Source organism: Camelina sativa, chromosome 19, assembly GCF_000633955.1.
Source record: "Camelina sativa cultivar DH55 chromosome 19, Cs, whole genome shotgun sequence".
Classification (NCBI taxonomy): domain Eukaryota; kingdom Viridiplantae; phylum Streptophyta; class Magnoliopsida; order Brassicales; family Brassicaceae; genus Camelina; species Camelina sativa.
In genome coordinates this window covers 5,526,824-5,545,151 of record NC_025703.1, presented here as the reverse complement: position 1 = coordinate 5,545,151, position 18,328 = coordinate 5,526,824, and the positions used below count along the sequence as shown (strand labels likewise).

General features: G+C 36.7%; 5 protein-coding genes and 1 long non-coding RNA gene across 9 annotated transcripts; 5 read left to right on the top strand and 1 right to left on the bottom strand.

Annotated features, from left to right (window-relative positions):
- LOC104764982 (polygalacturonase inhibitor 1-like) lies at positions 131-1,542 on the top strand. Its single transcript, XM_010488606.2, has 2 exons — positions 131-903; positions 1,040-1,542. The coding sequence occupies exons 1-2, from the start codon at positions 297-299 to the stop codon at positions 1,411-1,413; spliced, it is 981 nt and encodes a 326-aa protein (XP_010486908.1). The 5' UTR covers positions 131-296; the 3' UTR covers positions 1,414-1,542.
- On the top strand, positions 1,885-2,965 carry LOC104764980 (polygalacturonase inhibitor-like). Its single transcript, XM_010488605.2, has 2 exons — positions 1,885-2,381; positions 2,535-2,965. The coding sequence occupies exons 1-2, from the start codon at positions 1,893-1,895 to the stop codon at positions 2,601-2,603; spliced, it is 558 nt and encodes a 185-aa protein (XP_010486907.1). The 5' UTR covers positions 1,885-1,892; the 3' UTR covers positions 2,604-2,965.
- Positions 3,411-6,507, top strand: LOC104764978 (protein EMSY-LIKE 1). 2 transcript variants are annotated; one of them, XM_010488604.2, is made up of 10 exons: positions 3,411-3,717; positions 4,187-4,333; positions 4,435-4,544; positions 4,647-4,764; positions 4,889-5,062; positions 5,183-5,251; positions 5,349-5,600; positions 5,672-5,740; positions 5,807-5,870; positions 6,169-6,507. In XM_010488604.2, exons 2-10 carry the CDS (start codon positions 4,247-4,249, stop codon positions 6,213-6,215), a joined length of 990 nt encoding a protein of 329 aa, XP_010486906.1. In that variant the 5' UTR covers positions 3,411-3,717; positions 4,187-4,246; the 3' UTR covers positions 6,216-6,507. The 2 variants fall into 2 exon arrangements, with proteins under 2 accessions (XP_010486906.1, XP_010486905.1); XM_010488603.2 differs by having other exon boundaries at positions 4,182-4,333.
- On the bottom strand, positions 5,901-7,402 carry LOC104764979. 2 transcript variants are annotated; one of them, XR_002036741.1, is made up of 4 exons: positions 7,138-7,402; positions 6,810-6,948; positions 6,460-6,522; positions 5,901-6,358 (listed from the first exon to the last, which is right to left on the bottom strand). It is a non-coding gene; the product is annotated as an uncharacterized LOC104764979 (long non-coding RNA). The 2 variants fall into 2 exon arrangements; XR_763817.2 differs by having other exon boundaries at positions 5,901-6,522.
- Positions 7,769-9,479, top strand: LOC104764977 (nucleolar GTP-binding protein 1-like). Its single transcript, XM_010488602.2, has 2 exons — positions 7,769-9,352; positions 9,435-9,479. The coding sequence occupies exons 1-2, from the start codon at positions 7,769-7,771 to the stop codon at positions 9,477-9,479; spliced, it is 1,629 nt and encodes a 542-aa protein (XP_010486904.1).
- On the top strand, positions 9,945-12,380 carry LOC109124842 (zinc finger CCCH domain-containing protein 36-like). Of its 2 annotated transcripts, XM_010488601.2 has the most exons (3): positions 9,945-10,224; positions 10,862-10,925; positions 11,478-12,380. In XM_010488601.2, the coding sequence occupies exons 1-3, from the start codon at positions 10,146-10,148 to the stop codon at positions 12,070-12,072; spliced, it is 738 nt and encodes a 245-aa protein (XP_010486903.1). In that variant the 5' UTR covers positions 9,945-10,145; the 3' UTR covers positions 12,073-12,380. The 2 variants fall into 2 exon arrangements, with proteins under 2 accessions (XP_010486903.1, XP_019096801.1); XM_019241256.1 differs by lacking the exon at positions 9,945-10,224 and having other exon boundaries at positions 10,762-10,925.

The window sequence follows — 18,328 nt, the reverse complement described above, 5'->3', positions numbered from 1 at the left end:
TAAAATATTTGTATACCTAACTATTTTACTTGCTGCGATTGGTGCAGTGGGCTATCGCACGGTCACATTATTAAGTAGAGAATCAAAACAGTAGATATATTTACCACGCTTGTGAAGCTTTATTTCATGAAAAGGGATATTGTACGTCGGGAGTAGTGTAGTCGTGTAGAACTCTGACTCTGCAAAATTAGTAACATTACACAGCTCACAGCTGTGTTCCATTGAAATCTCAAATCTCTGTTATATATCAGAACTTGCTCATTCATTGCTCAAAGTAACCACATCAATCCTTCACAATGAAGCTCCTCCTGCTTCATGTCTCTATTTTCTTCTCCATCCTCTTTATCTCTCTCCAATCTTCTTACAGCTGCACCCCAAATGACAAAAATGCCCTCCTTCAAATCAAGAAATCCCTTAACAACCCTCCCCTACTCTCCTCCTGGAACCCCCGAACCGACTGTTGCACCAGCTGGACCGGCGTGGAATGCACTGACGGCCGCGTCACCGCTCTCACCATATCCTCCGGCGAAATCTCCGGCCAGATCCCGGTCCAGATCGGCGACCTCTCTGACCTCCGTACGCTCGATTTCAGCTACCTGACCCACCTCACTGGAAACATCCCACGCACCATCACCAAGCTCAAGAATCTTGACCTCCTCCGGTTAAAGCAAACCAATCTCTCCGGTCCGATTCCTGATTACATCAGCGAGCTCAAGACCGTCACGTTCTTGGACCTTTCATTTAACCAGTTTACCGGTCCAATTCCCGGTTCGCTTTCTCAGATGCCAAAGCTTCAAGCCATTCAAGTCAACGATAACAAGCTAACCGGTTCTATACCAAACTCTTTCGGTTCTTTTGTTGGCAACGTCCCTAATCTCTACTTGTTTAACAATAAGCTCTCAGGTAAACCACCATTTTCTATTTCTTTATTATACTTTTTGGTCAAATGCTTATATATGTGGGAACTTAGAACTAGTAGCATCGTACTTTAAATGTTTGCTAACCAACCATTTATAAATTTAATAATACACCATTACAGGAAAGGTACCAGAATCGTTGTCCAAATACGACTTCAATGCAGTGGATCTGTCGGGAAACGGTTTCATCGGAGATGGTTCGATGTTCTTCGGACGGAACAAAACAACAGTACGAGTGGATCTGTCAAGGAACCTGTTTCAGTTCGACCTCTCCAAGGTTAAGTTCGCTAGAAGCATAGTCTCGTTGGACCTGAGCCACAACCGGATCTTCGGGAAGTTTCCGCGGGAGTTGAGTAAACTACGTCTAGAAAATTTCAACGTGAGCTACAACCATCTATGCGGGAAAATCCCAAGTGGCGGTCTCCTTCAGACCTTTGAACCATCTGCCTTCGCCCACAACCTCTGTCTTTGTGGAACACCACTTAAGGCTTGTTAGATTTGGTTTTAATGTTGGCTCAAGAAAAATAATTATGTTTAATCTGTGACAAGTCTGATGATGTAAGAATGTTGTTGTTGAGATATTCAGAAGTTTAAGTATAATCTCTACAACATTTATGCGCTTTTATGAAGCAAGCTATTCATATTTGAACATTACTAAGGGTTAGAATTGCCTGGTGAAGTGACAAACGTACGGTCAAAATTATTTAAATATAGCGAATCAAAATAGTTCCCACATCTACGAACATTTTTTAAAATTCAAATTAATAACCATATACATATGTAGTTATGTACCATTCTTATGAATTAAATCTATGCTAGGAAAAGAATATTGTACGTTAGGAGAAGTGTAGAACCCACACTGTACAAAACCAGTAACATTTACGCAGCTGTGTTCCATTGAAATATATTTGCTTATATATTAGAACTTGTTTCAATGCTCAAAGTAACCACATATCAAATCAAATCATCATCACAATGAAGCTCCTCCTTCTTCATCTCTCTATCTTCTTCTCCATCTATCTTCCATCTTCTTACAGTTGCACCCCAAATGACAAAAATGCCCTACTTGAGATCAAGAAATCATTGAACAACCATCCCCTCCTCTCATCTTGGAATCCCCAAACCGATTGCTGTACCGGCTGGAGCGGCGTCGAATGCACTTACGGTCGTGTCACTTACCTTACCCTTTCATCCAAACAATTCTCCGGAAACATCCCACCAGCCATCACCAAGATCAAGAGCCTCGACATCCTCTTCTTTAAGTACAGCAATTTCTCTGGTCCGATTCCTGATAACATCAGCGACCTCAAGAACCTCACCTACTTGGGCCTTTCCGAGAACCAACTGACCGGTCCAATTCCCGGTTCGCTTTCTCAGATGCCGAAGCTTGAAGCCATTCACGTCAACGATAATAAGCTAACCGGTTCTATACCAAACTCGACTTGTCTAACAACAGGCTCTCAGGTAAAAGTAAAACCATCATTTTTGATCTCTTTAATAGTACATCTTTAAAGATGTTATATATTGGGATTTAAAGTTAATTAATTATATTTTCCGGACTAAGCAACTAGATTAAGGTGAATTTATTGATCCCGGTTAAATAAAACTGAACTGCAGGAAAAATACCGGAGTCGTTGTCAAAACACGACTTCAACTCAGTGTTTCTGTCGGGAAACAGTTTCGTAGGAGATGGTTCGATGTTCTTCGGACGGAACAAAACAACAGTACAAGTGGATCTGTCGAGAAACATGTTTCAGTTCGATCTCTCAAAGGTTAAGTTCGCTAAGAGCATACTTACGTTGGATCTGAGCCAAAACCGAATCTTCGGGAAGATTCCTCAGCAGCTGACTAACCTACGTCTCGAGCGCTTCAACGTGAGCTACAACCGTCTCTGCGGTAAAATCCCACGTGGAGGTTTCCTTCAGACCAGTGAACCATCTGCCTTCTCTCATAACCTCTGCCTCTGTGGGATCCCACTTATTAAGGCTTGTTGATTTGGTTTAACGGCTGGTGAAATGTTTTAATCTATGTTGTTTTGTGCTAATAATTATCACCGCCTACCAAGTTAATTTGTTCCTTGTAAGAATTTTAATAATGTTGTTGAGATATTCAATAAAGGAATCTCTTTAATATATACAGTATGTGGTTCTACAAGACTACAACATATCACTCGTCACTTGCTACTGACCTCAACGGCCATCAACAATGCAAAACGAACAAAACTAAAGACTTCGAGCAACTGGTCTTTAGATACATGTACTAGATGATCATAGATGTGTCATGTGTGTGTGGGTTTGTGTTTTGTGTAGGAAGAAGAATAAGACTTAGACTGGTAATAAAAAAGTAACATAGACATAAACTCTTTGTTGGACAGAAAAAAAATAAAATAAAATAGAGTATTAGGCTAAATGGGCCGGGTTTCTATTTCTACTGGGCCTTTTTATAGATCTTAATACCAAAACGAAACGTTTTGTCTTTAAAACGACTGTTCGGCGATTCCGACGCCATCCCCAATCCGAGTCCCGGAGAAATCTCGATCGTAGCTCTCTCCTCTGTTTGTGCCCTTTCTCTTTCAAAAAGATCGTTTCTCTCGAGAGGGAAACAAAAAGTTCGGTTTTTTTTGTGTGTCAAATTCTTTCAATTTCCTCAATTCTTCTTTTCATCGAACGCACGTCGAATCCCTTCATTGCTCTTTTCGCGGGTCAAGTTTCGATTCGAGCTTTTTAGGGTTCCGTATCTGAATCTATCGACAAGATAAACCCTATTGTGGGGGTTTTCTTCAAAATTTCTGAAAACAGAGGTATGTATAACGTTTTTGCCCCTTTTGAATCTTGTTCGGAGCAATTAGGGATTTAGGCGTTCCATGTCGAACCTTGTGTTAGCTCATCTGCTCATTGAGATATATCTAATTCAACACTGTTTCGGCTAGTTTTAGGCTCGGAAGTTTTAAAGAGGGTTTAGGGAATGGTTAACCGAGGTTAGGATTTAGGGTTTCGAAAAAAAGTATTCAGCTTTCTTGATTTTATTGAATTAGGGGAAATTGTTTTTTATTGTTTATACTGCTGCAACCTATCTTTCATGTTAAATTAGCTGTGGCTGGCCTCGATTTCTATAGAAATAAGTATGTATTTGTCTAAGCATCTTGGGAATGGTAATCTAGTTGGATTTTGAGTCCATTATCTTACTTGTACGAGAATATTGATAAGTAGTAGCACACATTCTAGTTCTGTAAATTACTGATAGCAACTGTTTTCTACATGACAGTAAAGCTTTAAAAGGGATAGCTTTCGTTTGGATGGGAGTTCTTTGTAACTAAACTACATAGCGATATGGAGACACAAATTCATCAACTTGAGCAGGAAGCATATACAGCTGTTTTACGGGCATTTAAAGCGCAGTCTGATGCAATTTCTTGGGTACTCTCTTCCTCCTTTGCATTGATTGGTTTGTTATGTGTTCTTTCAGTCTCATGGCTAAATCTATGGATTCTATTGGTTGTACCATTTCTGAAATTTAGGAAAAAGAAAGCTTGATAACCGAACTGCGTAAAGAACTGAGAGTATCTGATGACGAGCATCGAGAGCTTCTGAGTAGGGTCGATAAGGATGATACTATCCACAGGATAAGGTCAGATTGTTTATTTGCATTCTTGAACGAGCAAAAACAAAACATTAATGTGTTATCAATATTGTTGATTTAAATATATGTTTTATCATGGAATTGTACCAGAGATTGGAGACAGGGAGGCGGAAGCCAGAACACTAGACATGCAACTATTCAGCCTTTTAATGTTCTTCCTAGTCCCACTTTCTCAGCTTCCCGAAAGAAACAGAAAACATTCCCATCTGTAAGTCTTATGTTATTCTAGCCGTATTTGCCTTATTTATGGTTCTTTTGTGCTTTCTTCTGTTTATCTCTTTGTGTTGTTTTATGTTATTTCTTGACCAATTATCTGTGTGATATGCATGCAGTATCATCCATCAATTGGTGCGGCTGGAAACAGGTCATTCAATAATCGTGTGGTATCCGGTGGAATATCAGGAAATGAATCTGCTGAAGCTCTGATCGGAAGAAAAGTGTGGACAAAGTGGCCTGAAGATAACCACTTCTATGAAGCGATTATAACCCAGTATAACGCAGATGAGGTACTATTTTTTGGTCACAGAGTGTAGATTGCTAATTGGGTAGATAGATTGGTTTTTTGTAAAAGTCTGTGATTGTTTATGGGTTGTGCAATATATATGCACTTGTTTTATTTCTTACAGGGTCGGCATGCTTTGGTGTATGATATACACGCAGTTAATGAAACATGGGAATGGGTCGATCTCAAGGAGGTAAGCGTTACATGAAGATTGTCTTAATAGATCTTTGCATGTGGCTACATCTGTTTTGGTAAACGATTTCGTGCTGAACATGGTGATGATCTTGAAGATACCACCGGAAGATATAAGGTGGGATGGGGAGGATAGTGGAGTAGCTTTAAACATTGGACATGGAAGTGGATCATTCCGTGGTAACCGAAGAAGCCAAAGCCAAATCCATGTTGGTAGAGGGAGAGGACCGAGAATTCATCAACCAAGAAGAGAACTTGTACCACCACCAGCACAACAGAATGGTGGTGGTGGTCGGAGAACTTCCTCTGAAGATATTGAATTGTTCAACACGGACTCGCTTGTGAAGGAGGTAAGTTTGTTTTATCGGTTGTGTGCCCGTTACGCGCAATGGCCGTTTCTAACATCAAAGTTTTGTTTTAGGTGGAGAGAGTTTTCGATACTACGCATCCTGATCCGCTCGAGCTCGATAAGGCCAAGAAAATGCTCAAGGTTTGAGATTAATGTGAGTGGTATTATGTTGTAATCAGAGAATAATATTACAAGCTTGTGATGCAGGAACATGAACAGGCACTCATTGCTGCCATTGCAAGGCTTGCTGATACTTCTGATGGCGAAATTGGTAATCATAACAAAAGCATGCTATATTTCGTTTGCAACCTCAGAATAATAGTCTATTCACCATTAAATTTTTGTGGCCTGATGATAATAATATCAAGAATCACTACAACTTTAATTCTAGAAATAATAATAAGAGGGTTGGTTAATAATATCACACACAAGCTTTAATAGTTTTGTGACATGTAAATACATGAAAAGGTTTTATATGGGTCTTGTTCTCAAACCTTGATTGTATGCATCTTCTTCTTCTTAGTTCCATATAATTGATTTGATCTGGTATACTGCTTGTAAATGATCAGATGGAGACCCACCATATTCGCATGATCATCCAATGCAACATGGATGAGAGAAAAGCTGTCTGGCTGTTTTACTCAGGATATGGTGGTCATCAGGAGTTAAGAAGAAACATTTGTGCTCGCTCAGTCAGCAGACAAAGAAATGCTGAAGAGGTTGCTTCGTTAGAAGAAGATGGAAGGGAGTCTTCTTCCTCTAAATTTGTTGTCAGTAAAATGTATGAAGGATTAAATTGTTAGGGATTGGAGCGTAGGATTTTGGTTGTAAGCACAAGTATTTGTTTTAGAGAGTGTAACCTGTGACAATGATTTGACCATGTAAATGTTCCTGAGTTTACCTCCCAAGAGATATAACTAGACCTGCCATAAAAATGCATACCGTAAGTTCTATGTGTATGTTATCAACAATGACATTTTCCTTAAAGTGTAGGTGAGGTGGAATGATGAATGATGAAAGTAGCAGCAGCCTTGACTCAAAAATTCATATTACATTGCACACACAATATCAAATGTGACCTGGTTTCTCATGGAAACAGCTCTACAATGAATGTATTCGTAGCAGAGCCTTAAGGATGATGGAGCTAAATTATCTAGTTAGATGATGCATTCATAGCATCAGGCTTTAAGATGAGAGAGCAAACACTTACCCAACCATTGCTATTTGCAGCAGCCTATTCCATTCATTTCCGATCTAGGATGGTTAGTTTTACTGAATCGAATCCATATCAAACTTGGGACTATGAGATTCATCTACATCAGCTTGGTGCGATTTCTTCGTAATAATCCCTACGAGAAACGAACTAGGAGGACCTTGAGATTTTGAAGGGATAATTTCATGATACCACAAAACAACAGTAACCCAAAATCTAAAGCTAATAGAGAGCAGAAAATATGTAAAATCTAAACCAAAAAAAAAAACGATGATACAAACAAACAAAGATGATAGCTAGCTCACGAAAGGGGATTTTACAATACCTGAAGAAGAGATTGACTGGGATCGGGGTTTCAATAGATTTCATCTGAAAGAAACGCAGATTCGGGGAGAAGAAAGAAGGAAGATGATCGGAGATTGATGATGATGATGCGAATTTGCTATTATTATTCGTACAAAGTCGAGAAAGGGAGGAGAAGAAGAAGAAGAAAGAGGAAGAGAGAAGAAGCTGTGCCTCTGTCCGTCAAAATAATAGAATAGAAGAAGCAACGTAGAGATTCCTTGACCTCTTTTGTTTTGCCTTCCTTATTTTTCTTTTTTTTTTTGCAAATTTTTTTACTAATGTAAATCGTTTTTAGAAAACAAAATTAACTAATTTGGTATTCTAACTTTTTTTTATAATCTTTAATATATGAAAATTATGTAGTAAATGACAATTAAAATATTCACCATGTTATTTTTGTCTTTTGTATTTTACAAATTTTTTTTCCTTGACAAATCCGTCAAATTTATATAGAACATATAAAAAAGATTATTTTAAAGATTTGGAAGGTTAAAAAATATATTTTGTTATAGATTTGGCCTAATCCTCTATCGTTTGCCCTTCCGACTCCCCCACAAGCCACATAACCAAAAGCTTCTTCTTATTAGATGTCTTCCTCTATGTAAAAAACGATGGTGCAGTATGATGATTTCAAGAACATTAAGGTTGTCCCCATCGGAAACGAGTTCGTTGATGTCACCTTGCTCCATGTTCATCGTCAGACTCCAAAAGTTCTCCTTAAGGATTTCAACATCAACCATCACCGTCAATTCTACACACGCAAGGTTAAGAAGACAGAACTCACTTTTTGTCATAAGCTCGCCACCATCATAGACGAGTTTCCTACCTTCGATGAGATCAGCCCTTTCTACGTCGACCTGCTTCGCTCCACTTTTCATAGAGATGAGTACGAGTTGTCTCTAGGTCAAGTGAATACTGCGAGACACATGATTACCAACATCTCTATTGATTACGTTACGCAACTCGAGTTTGTTGAATCTTTGAAGCAGTGCAAAGCACTTAAAGCGAGTGCTGTTGGACAAATGTTCGATGTCATCAACGAAATCACTCCTGCTTTGGCTTATCTAGAGCAGATCAGACAACGCATGGCAAGGCTTCCTTCCATTGACTTAAGCACTCCAACTCTCTTGGTTTGTGGGTACCCTGACAATGTGGACAAGGCTTGTTTTATGAACGGAGTCATCATCAACAACACCGGAGCTAGTGATCATGATTACACCACCACAAAGTCAGTGAATGTTGTTGTTGGTCATACTGAATACAAGGATTTGATGTACCAAGTGATTGATGCACCTGGAGTTTTGAATACGCCTACATTCGGAGACTCTACTGTTATCGCCACATTGGCTCGTCATCTTTCATCTGCTCTTGTTTTGTTCTTTATGGATGTTTCAGGTTCATGTGGTTACAGCATTCCACACCAGGCTGCTCTTTTACATAGCTTAAAGTCTCTGTTTCTGAATAAACCATTGGTAGTTGTCTGCGATGAGACTGATTTGATGCAAGTATCTGAACAAGATTTGGAACTTATTGAAGAGATTACTAGTGGAATGGGAGAATATGAAGAAGAAGAAGTGGGTTTGAAGATTAGTAATCTGACGACGGAAGAGGGTGTGATGTTTGTGAAGAATGCTGCGTGCGAGATGCTGTTAAATGGAAAAGAAAGTTTGAGTTGCATAGCTCAGGACAAAGCTAAGGGTTTGACGAACAAATACATCTTGGCTCTTCAAGAAAGGAAAGACGACATTATTCCTCAACCTCAACCTGATCTTGATGATGGTCGTAATGTTTCTGATGACTTGTTGGTTGATTCAGAAATTTCGTCTAGGCTTGCGGAGTTAGAATCTGAAGAAGGAATCAAGAATGCTCATGACGATGAAAAAGATGGATTTGAGATGGCGAAGGAACATGTTAGTGAAGAGCACAAGGACAAATACATCTTGGCTGGTCAAGAAAGCAAAGACGACATAATTCCTCAACCTCAAAAGGATCTTGATGATGGTCGTAATGTTTCTGACTTGTTGGTTGATTCAGACGTTTCGTCTAGGCTTGCGGAGTTAAAACCTGAGGAAGGAATCAAGAAGGTTCATGAGGATGAAAAAGATGATTTTGTGATGGCAAAGGAACATTTTAGGGAAGAGCACAAGGACGTCCAACTTGTTGCCTATGACTATGGCAAGATTCAACCCTTACGGGTATTAGTAGTAGTTGTTTTTGCCTTTGGCAAGATTCAACCATTACGGGTATTAGTAGTCTTACTTTTTTTGGTTCTTGTAGGGAATACTTATGGAGTCATCATTCAAGAATGTCTCTCAGCTTTAAGCTTTTGAATTTTTCCAATTGGATTTTTGTTTCTTCCATTACTTGCGGGTTAAAAAAGAAAACCAATCAAACGATTAATCAAGTGCTTCCACAAATCCCAAATGTTTCATAAAGATCATTTTATCCTATGATTGATATTTGAAATTGTATGGTGCTTTCGAAACTGAAACTTGGTGGCAGGCAATTTCATTATACACTTGTCGAATGTGTCTTGCGAGCTTCCTTTTAGAATGTAAAAAGGATTATTAAGCCGAATTTACTGGGCCGGTCGATACAAGGTTTTGATCAAATGTTTCATACGCGGCTCACGGTTAAAAAGCTAATAGATACTCCGGTTTAATTTAGGGACATTTCGGTTTACATTTTATTTTATGCATTGGACCACTCCGGTTTAGTATTCCAATAAAAAAAACCGGGAAGAGTTATTAAGAAAAGGAAAAAGAAAAAAAAAAAAAAAAAAAAAAAGGTAAAATCTCATATTTTCCTCTTCTCTCGACGACAACTACCTTAGGGTTAGGTTTATTTTTCTCGCTTATTCTCTCTTACTCTCTTTTTTTTTTTTCCCTAATCCGATTTCGATTTGTCTTCTCCGATTCGCTCTTCATTCGATCTCTCTAGACTTTAGGATTATTGATTTCTGCTTTCGATTCGGATCTGTACTTAGACATGGATGTTCGTAAGAGAGGACGGCCTGAAGCTGGCTCATTCAACTCCAATGGCGGCGGATTCAAGAAGTCTAAGCAAGGTTAGTTCTTTCACTTTTTTCTTACTTCCTTTTACTCTTCAGCTACTTGAATTCTCTGTTTAGTTTTGTACTGAATCTTTTTTAGTTCTTATTGGTTTACTGACTCTTGATAGAGGTTCAAATTCGAGATCTTTAGTTCTTGATAAAAAAAGTAGGGTTTTTTTTTTTATTACCTAGTTATGAGATTTACTAGGAGGCAAATTTTGTTCGTGCTTTTTCTGGTGATTTCGTTTTCTGCTTGATCACTTATCTGGTTAATTAACGAGATTACTGCGAAAAGTTCTGGCCTTTATATCTGAAGTAAATCTGAATCTTATCATGTATTCAATTGAGTGATGATGTGTATCAGCTTAGTAAAAGTCACTGTTTCCTGAATTTTTATTTTCTTTTAGTTTAATCCCTCTTCATATAACCCATGTCAAAGACTTGGGTTTGCTTGTTTGAATAAACCTTTTCCTATGTCAAGTGTTCTTGTGCCCAGTTGGTTAGTTAATCATGAAAACATTCTAAAAACTATACATCTTTTGATTTGAGGCCTTAGTTTTCATATAGATGAATGTTATATTGGATTCTAAAGCTATATATTCAACTTCAGATAAGTTTTTAACTAAAGGAAAACACTTAATGTTTGGAACAGAGATGGAATCATATTCATCAACTGGTTTAGGAAGCAAATCGAAGCCATGCACAAAATTTTTCAGGTTATAATCCTTTTTACTTAATGAATCAATCTTCGAATTGTTATCTACCTGCAAGTCTTATCCCGAAATTAGTAAGTGATACTGTATGCTAATGAATTGGTTAGTTGTTATACAGGTACATAAACAAGTTAAAAACAAGTTACTATATGAAAATATGATGGCTACTACAAACAGATAAGCGTATCTGGATTATAATTTGAGCAACATTTAGCTCAATTGGTGATTATAAGATAAAAAAAATCAACCAATACTTGTCTTTTGTTTGAGCTGTGACAGTTGTTGAGAAAGGTGTTATGTTCTTAGTAATATAAATATAGTCATTTTGAGTTTATAAATATAGTCATTTATGGTCAGGTAAGGTTCTTGCATGAGTGTTGAACATGTCTTTCATCGTTAAGCAAAGCTGGAATGATAGTTTTAATCTTTCATAGCAATGAACATTGCTGTTAATATCTCGATCAAGATTCCATTTCTTCTGTGTCTCAATGGTTTGTTCTTGTGCTATTGTATTCACATTGGTTAAATATCTGATGTATTATACTTCTATTGCAGCACTTCTGGCTGTCCTTTTGGAGAGAATTGCCATTTCTTGCATTATGTTCCCGGAGGATACAATGCTGTATCGCAGTTGACAAATATGGGACCACCCATGCCTCAAGCTCCCAGAAACATGGGTGGTGGAGGGCGATTCTCAGGGAGAGGAGATTCTGGGCCTGGCCATGTCTCTAGCTTTGGTGCCTCAGCAACAGCCAAAATCAGTGTTGATGCCTCTTTAGCCGGTGCAATCATTGGAAAAGGTGGAGTCAGTTCAAAGCAGATATGTCGTCAGACGGGGGCAAAGTTATCAATTCAAGATCATGAGAGAGATCCGAACCTGAAGAACATTGAGCTTGAAGGATCATTTGAGCAGATAAACGAAGCGAGTGCAATGGTAAGAGAGTTGATTGGGAGGCTTAATTCAGCAGCTAAGAAACCACCTGGTGGTGGAGGTGGCGGTGGCGGCATGGGTTCAGAAGGGAAACCACATCCAGGGAGCAACTACAAGACAAAGATCTGTGAGAGATTCTCTAAAGGAAGCTGTACATTTGGTGATAGATGTCACTTTGCTCATGGTGAAGCAGAACTACGCAGGTCAGGGATCGCCTAGGGTGTTGCTTGCGTTAGAGAATTTCCTGGCAAAACAAGTCTCCTCTTTCGTGGTGGTGATATCTGATATCATCTTCACCTACTCTGTTTTTGTTGGTTATGAGAATACAATGTTAGTTTGATGATCATTGTAAGTTTTTTTTTTTTATCTTTCTATTTGGTGTTTTTTTTAGAGATTAGTTTTGTTGGTTAAAATGATCTGAGTTTGAATTGAGATGGGGGAGGCATGGAGAGATTGATTGACAAGACTTAGAAACAGTGGTTAGGATTGTATGACGCCTTTAATTCATATTCTTGTTTTCTCTGCTATGTCATATGTGTGAGTCACTTATATATAAATTTCATATGGTTTTCTGAATATGTTGAGTTTTGGGTAATTAGCAGTTGATTAATATGAAAACCATTTTGAAAATCAATTAGTAACTTTTACAAGAACAAAAAAATCCGGTTTAATATGAAAAAGTAACACTTGTAAGAATATAATTCTTGTTCTTTAAGTGATGTTAGTACAAAGTAGGTCGAGTAACAGAACAAAATAACACAGCACATGCATTATTTATTTCTTTGTCAACAGCACAACACATGTATAGTTGAAGAAAGAAAACAAAATAATTCTTGTTCTTTTATGAAAACGTAACACTTGTAAGAATATAATTCTTGTTCTTTTAAGTGCTTCTTGTTTAAGATAGTCTTAAAAATCCGTCACCGATAGAAACAGTACAGTTGAAGAAAGAAAACAAAATAATGGTTGGTGATGAGAATATGTTGAAATTAAGGAGTGTCGTTATAAGCGGTAATGCTTAATGCAAGAGACTAATCAAAATACACGTTACTATTTTAATTGCATAAGTTGTCACCGCCTACTCTTTTTTTTCGTCCGCCACCTAATTTGATTATTATATAGGCCTAATTTAGTTAATATAAAAAAGAGAGTACAAGTGAAAGCATTAAAAAGGAGAGAAAAAAATCCGCACGAATCTACAAAAAGAGTACATCACGTTTGGGTATCCACGTGACCACCAGTCGACCACAAAGCGATGTCTGTAGATATTTTATGTTTTTTTGTTTTGTTTTTTAATGTTAATATATATAAAAAATTCACATGACAGAAGAAGCCAAACGTAAAAACTCTCTTTTCCACTTTTAGCCCTTTTCCCGCCACCATTATTAGCTTCCGACTTGTAAGTCGCCAAGGACGTTTCCTCATTTTTAAGACACCAAATACTATACCACCATATATTTTCTTTTATATATTATAATCAATGTAGTTTTATTTTAAAATATAGACGAATTTTCACAACCCCAAGAGAAAAGAAAAATGAAGATTTTTTACCAAATTTAAATAAGAATTTTATCAAAACTGTCATGTACAATATCAAACATTTTGGTCAATATTATTTTTTCCAATTTCTACAATCCCATAACTGAAATACCATTATATCTTTTTTTTAACACAAAACTAATAATTTAACACAATTTTTTTTTCTAAAAAACAAATCTCTTTTTTTCCTCATTCTAGCGCTCGACTTTTCTGTTTCTCCATCTTCATTCTCTCTCATTTTTTCATCTTCTTCTATTTCAGTGCTTTTTAATCACAGACTGAATCTCTATTTCTTTTTTGGTAATACAAACTGAATCTCTTTCTGCAAAACTCCATTTGTTTCAGTCTGTAGCCTGCATATAATGGAGAAATTCTTCATCAAGACACAATTCTTCGACCGAGATCTCCATATGATCCGTTTGCCTCTACCATGGCAGGTGAAACCGCTAAGTCTAGTTCTAGAGTTCTTATACCCGACCGCATGCAGACAAAACCGCAGGTCTGCAACTCCGGTGGACCAGATCCAGCCGGCCAGGTTTTTGTCCATCCATATTATGTCCTTCGTTCTCTTTAGTGGACTATATATGTTTGGTAATGCGTTTTGTGTCCATTGCTAACAATAAAATTTGTCCACACTTGAGGTCTGCAAAATCTGGTGTTCGGTGGACTAGATCATACCGACCAAGTTTTTGTCTACCACTATCAAACTTGTCCACACTGCAGGTTTCCAGATCCGGTGGACCAGATCCAACCGACCAGGTTTTTGTCTACCACTATAATGTCCTTCTATCTCTTCAGTTGACCATATTTTCATGTGTTTTGTTTCCATTGCTAACAAAAAAACTTGTCCACACTGCAGGTCTGCAGATACGGTAGACCACATCTAGTAGCCAAAGTTTTTTGTCCATCACCATTATGTTCTTTGTCTCTTGAGTGGACCATAACCAAAGTTTAGTATGAAGATTCATGTCCACTACTAACTGGAAAACAATGTCCACACTGCATATCTGCAATTTCGGAAGACCAAATACAACAACCAAAGTTTTTGTTCACCACATTGTTACAGAATAATGAACAACATGTTTACAAACAATTAATGTCAATCTTGATTTATTTTCAAAACCTTAATTGTAAATGTTAATAATCAATGATTTAATGGAAGGGTTTTTTTGTCTTTTTGTATATGGCACAAAATTGAAAATGGCAGTTTTGAAAATGAAAATTAGAAAGTGGCATTTTCCACAACTTTTGTTTGGAAAGTGACATTTCTAATCAAATTCCCAATTTAAATTGTCTGCAATAGCAACAAAAAAACAAAGAAAAAAAACACAGAGAATAGAGAAACATAAATATGAAAATGGTCCATCCAATTGGTGGTAGAGTAGTAAATAGGTTAAGTTAAAATGGTGAAAGATTTGGCATGTCTATTGAGTTGAGGGAGACACTACGAGGGGGTATTCAAATGAGTATTTTGGAGAATTTGATGATTTAGGATTTTTTGGATTTTGAGAGTTTTTAAGATGTTTTGGTGGATTTGTTAGTTTTCAATTTTAAAAAAGGAAAAATAGTTTGTGATTTGGTGAAATTTTAAAAGAATATATTGGGTGATTTTAAGAGATTTTTAGAACCAAAATACAAAATTTGGATTCCAAACAAAACATTTTCGTTTTAGAGAATAATNATGATCCGTTTGCCTCTACCATGGCAGGTGAAACCGCTAAGTCTAGTTCTAGAGTTCTTATACCCGACCGCATGCAGACAAAACCGCAGGTCTGCAACTCCGGTGGACCAGATCCAGCCGGCCAGGTTTTTGTCCATCCATATTATGTCCTTCGTTCTCTTTAGTGGACTATATATGTTTGGTAATGCGTTTTGTGTCCATTGCTAACAATAAAATTTGTCCACACTTGAGGTCTGCAAAATCTGGTGTTCGGTGGACTAGATCATACCGACCAAGTTTTTGTCTACCACTATCAAACTTGTCCACACTGCAGGTTTCCAGATCCGGTGGACCAGATCCAACCGACCAGGTTTTTGTCTACCACTATAATGTCCTTCTATCTCTTCAGTTGACCATATTTTCATGTGTTTTGTTTCCATTGCTAACAAAAAAACTTGTCCACACTGCAGGTCTGCAGATACGGTAGACCACATCTAGTAGCCAAAGTTTTTTGTCCATCACCATTATGTTCTTTGTCTCTTGAGTGGACCATAACCAAAGTTTAGTATGAAGATTCATGTCCACTACTAACTGGAAAACAATGTCCACACTGCATATCTGCAATTTCGGAAGACCAAATACAACAACCAAAGTTTTTGTTCACCACATTGTTACAGAATAATGAACAACATGTTTACAAACAATTAATGTCAATCTTGATTTATTTTCAAAACCTTAATTGTAAATGTTAATAATCAATGATTTAATGGAAGGGTTTTTTTGTCTTTTTGTATATGGCACAAAATTGAAAATGGCAGTTTTGAAAATGAAAATTAGAAAGTGGCATTTTCCACAACTTTTGTTTGGAAAGTGACATTTCTAATCAAATTCCCAATTTAAATTGTCTGCAATAGCAACAAAAAAACAAAGAAAAAAAACACAGAGAATAGAGAAACATAAATATGAAAATGGTCCATCCAATTGGTGGTAGAGTAGTAAATAGGTTAAGTTAAAATGGTGAAAGATTTGGCATGTCTATTGAGTTGAGGGAGACACTACGAGGGGGTATTCAAATGAGTATTTTGGAGAATTTGATGATTTAGGATTTTTTGGATTTTGAGAGTTTTTAAGATGTTTTGGTGGATTTGTTAGTTTTCAATTTTAAAAAAGGAAAAATAGTTTGTGATTTGGTGAAATTTTAAAAGAATATATTGGGTGATTTTAAGAGATTTTTAGAACCAAAATACAAAATTTGGATTCCAAACAAAACATTTTCGTTTTAGAGAATAATTTTGCAAGGTCATCGTCTTCATTCTCATCATGAATAATTAGAAAGCTTCAATTCTCACCCTCTTGTTTTCATCGTCTCCATTCTCGTCATGACTATATAAACGGGAAATTCTCGAAAGGTTGTTGATATCATCACTGCTAAGATTCATACTTTGGACGAAGCCTTGTGTTTGTGTATTCCCTTGACTACGCCCGTACCGTCTTGCCAATGATTGCAAGGCTGCAAAGAAAGCAGGTGGTAGTAGACAGTTTGATGGTCTTGTCGATTTTTGCAGAAAGACACTCAAATCTGATGGTATTTCTGGTCTTTAGTGTGGATTTAACATCTCTTGTGTTGGTATCGTTGGTATCATTATCTATCGTGGTCTGTACTTTGGACTCTATGACTCTGTTAAGCCTGTTCATCTTACTGGAGACTTGCAGGTGGTGCCTAACATGAGAGAACAAAAACAAAAACAGAGTTAGGAGAGAGAGAGAGAGAGAAGAACAAAAACAGAGTAAGGAGAGAGAGAGAAGCAAACATGAGAGAGAGAGAGATTCAAACGTGAGAGAGAGAAGCAAACATGGATGTAAAGAGAGTTGCTTCACATTATGGGTTTGAGATTGAGGTATAATGACATTATCTTGTTAAGAATATAACGTGACATGTTATTCTTCCATACTTACTACTCAGTGCTTGTTGTAACATTTGCAGAAAGAAAAAACAATTGACACAACGTACTGTGCAAATCCCCGGTCTATGCAGAAGGTCAGGGTTTTTCATGTTCCTCTGGATTTGATATTATCTCTAATCTCTCTAAGCTCAAACTAATTATTTGTGATGTTGTCTGTGTTGCAGAACCGCTACTATTCTGTCTTCTGGACAATGAGGAAGAAGTGTGCTATTTAACAACTTAAACCAAACATCCCTAAACACTTTATATTCCTTCCGTTGGAGTGAGTTGCTTTTGTGTTGCACTTTGGTATGTTTATAATGAATTAATGATGCAATCTCAAAAGAAATACTATTTCTCGTCTTGTTGTAAACGAAATAAACTGTGCTCTCGGTTTATGAACAAAAAAACTTTGTACTCTTGGAAAATCGAGAATATCAGCAATGTCAAAGGCAAGAGTGAAAGGAGACAAGACAAGCTTGATTGGAAAATCGAGAATGTCTATATGACTTGTTATCCATAAAGAGTGGAGAATTGCTTGAACTGAGCACCAACGAACTGTGCCACGTTTTGTATTAAACGACCTGGTCCTCTCAACATTGGAGATGATGAAGAAGAAGATACAGAGCTTTTCTCGCTCTCTGGTTTTAGGTTAGACAATCTTTTTAATGAAATCCTTCAAAATTCTATCTTAAAGAGTATGATTTTGAGATGAGTATTTTTCAACTAAAAAGAAAAAAAAAAGTCTCCTAGAATCATTCAAAGTAGGATTATAAAAAAAGGTTGTGATATTTTGAATAACAAGAGATTTAAAGTTGGTTTTATAAACTATCGATTGAATAACAAGAGATTCTGAATTATTTTAAAAGGATTTTATATAAATCTTAGTTGAATAACATAAGATTTCATGAGATTAAGATAAAATTCTCAATTGAATAACAAAGAATTTTAATAATACTTTAAAATTCTTTAAAATGTTAAGTTCAATACCCTTCTACAATAAGATGTGTTGGTTGTTTTCCATAAATTACTATTCTTTCCTTTTTTTTTTATATATGATTCTCTATTTAGCTATATTATAGACATTTAAAAAAAAATTATTTGATATTCGACATAAATTTCAGAAATTAGTTAACGTTTCAATAATTTATATGTGGAGCTAAAAACTGATTTATAAAGTATTTTAGAATGTGATATTTTAAAAAGTTTTTTCTGTATCTTGTTTTCATTATATATATAAATATATGGTTTAAGTTTGCTGTAAAAAGCAGATATTTTTTTGAATATAGAGAAAATAAAAGAGGAGAGGAAAGAAAAGAGGGAGGGGGGGGGG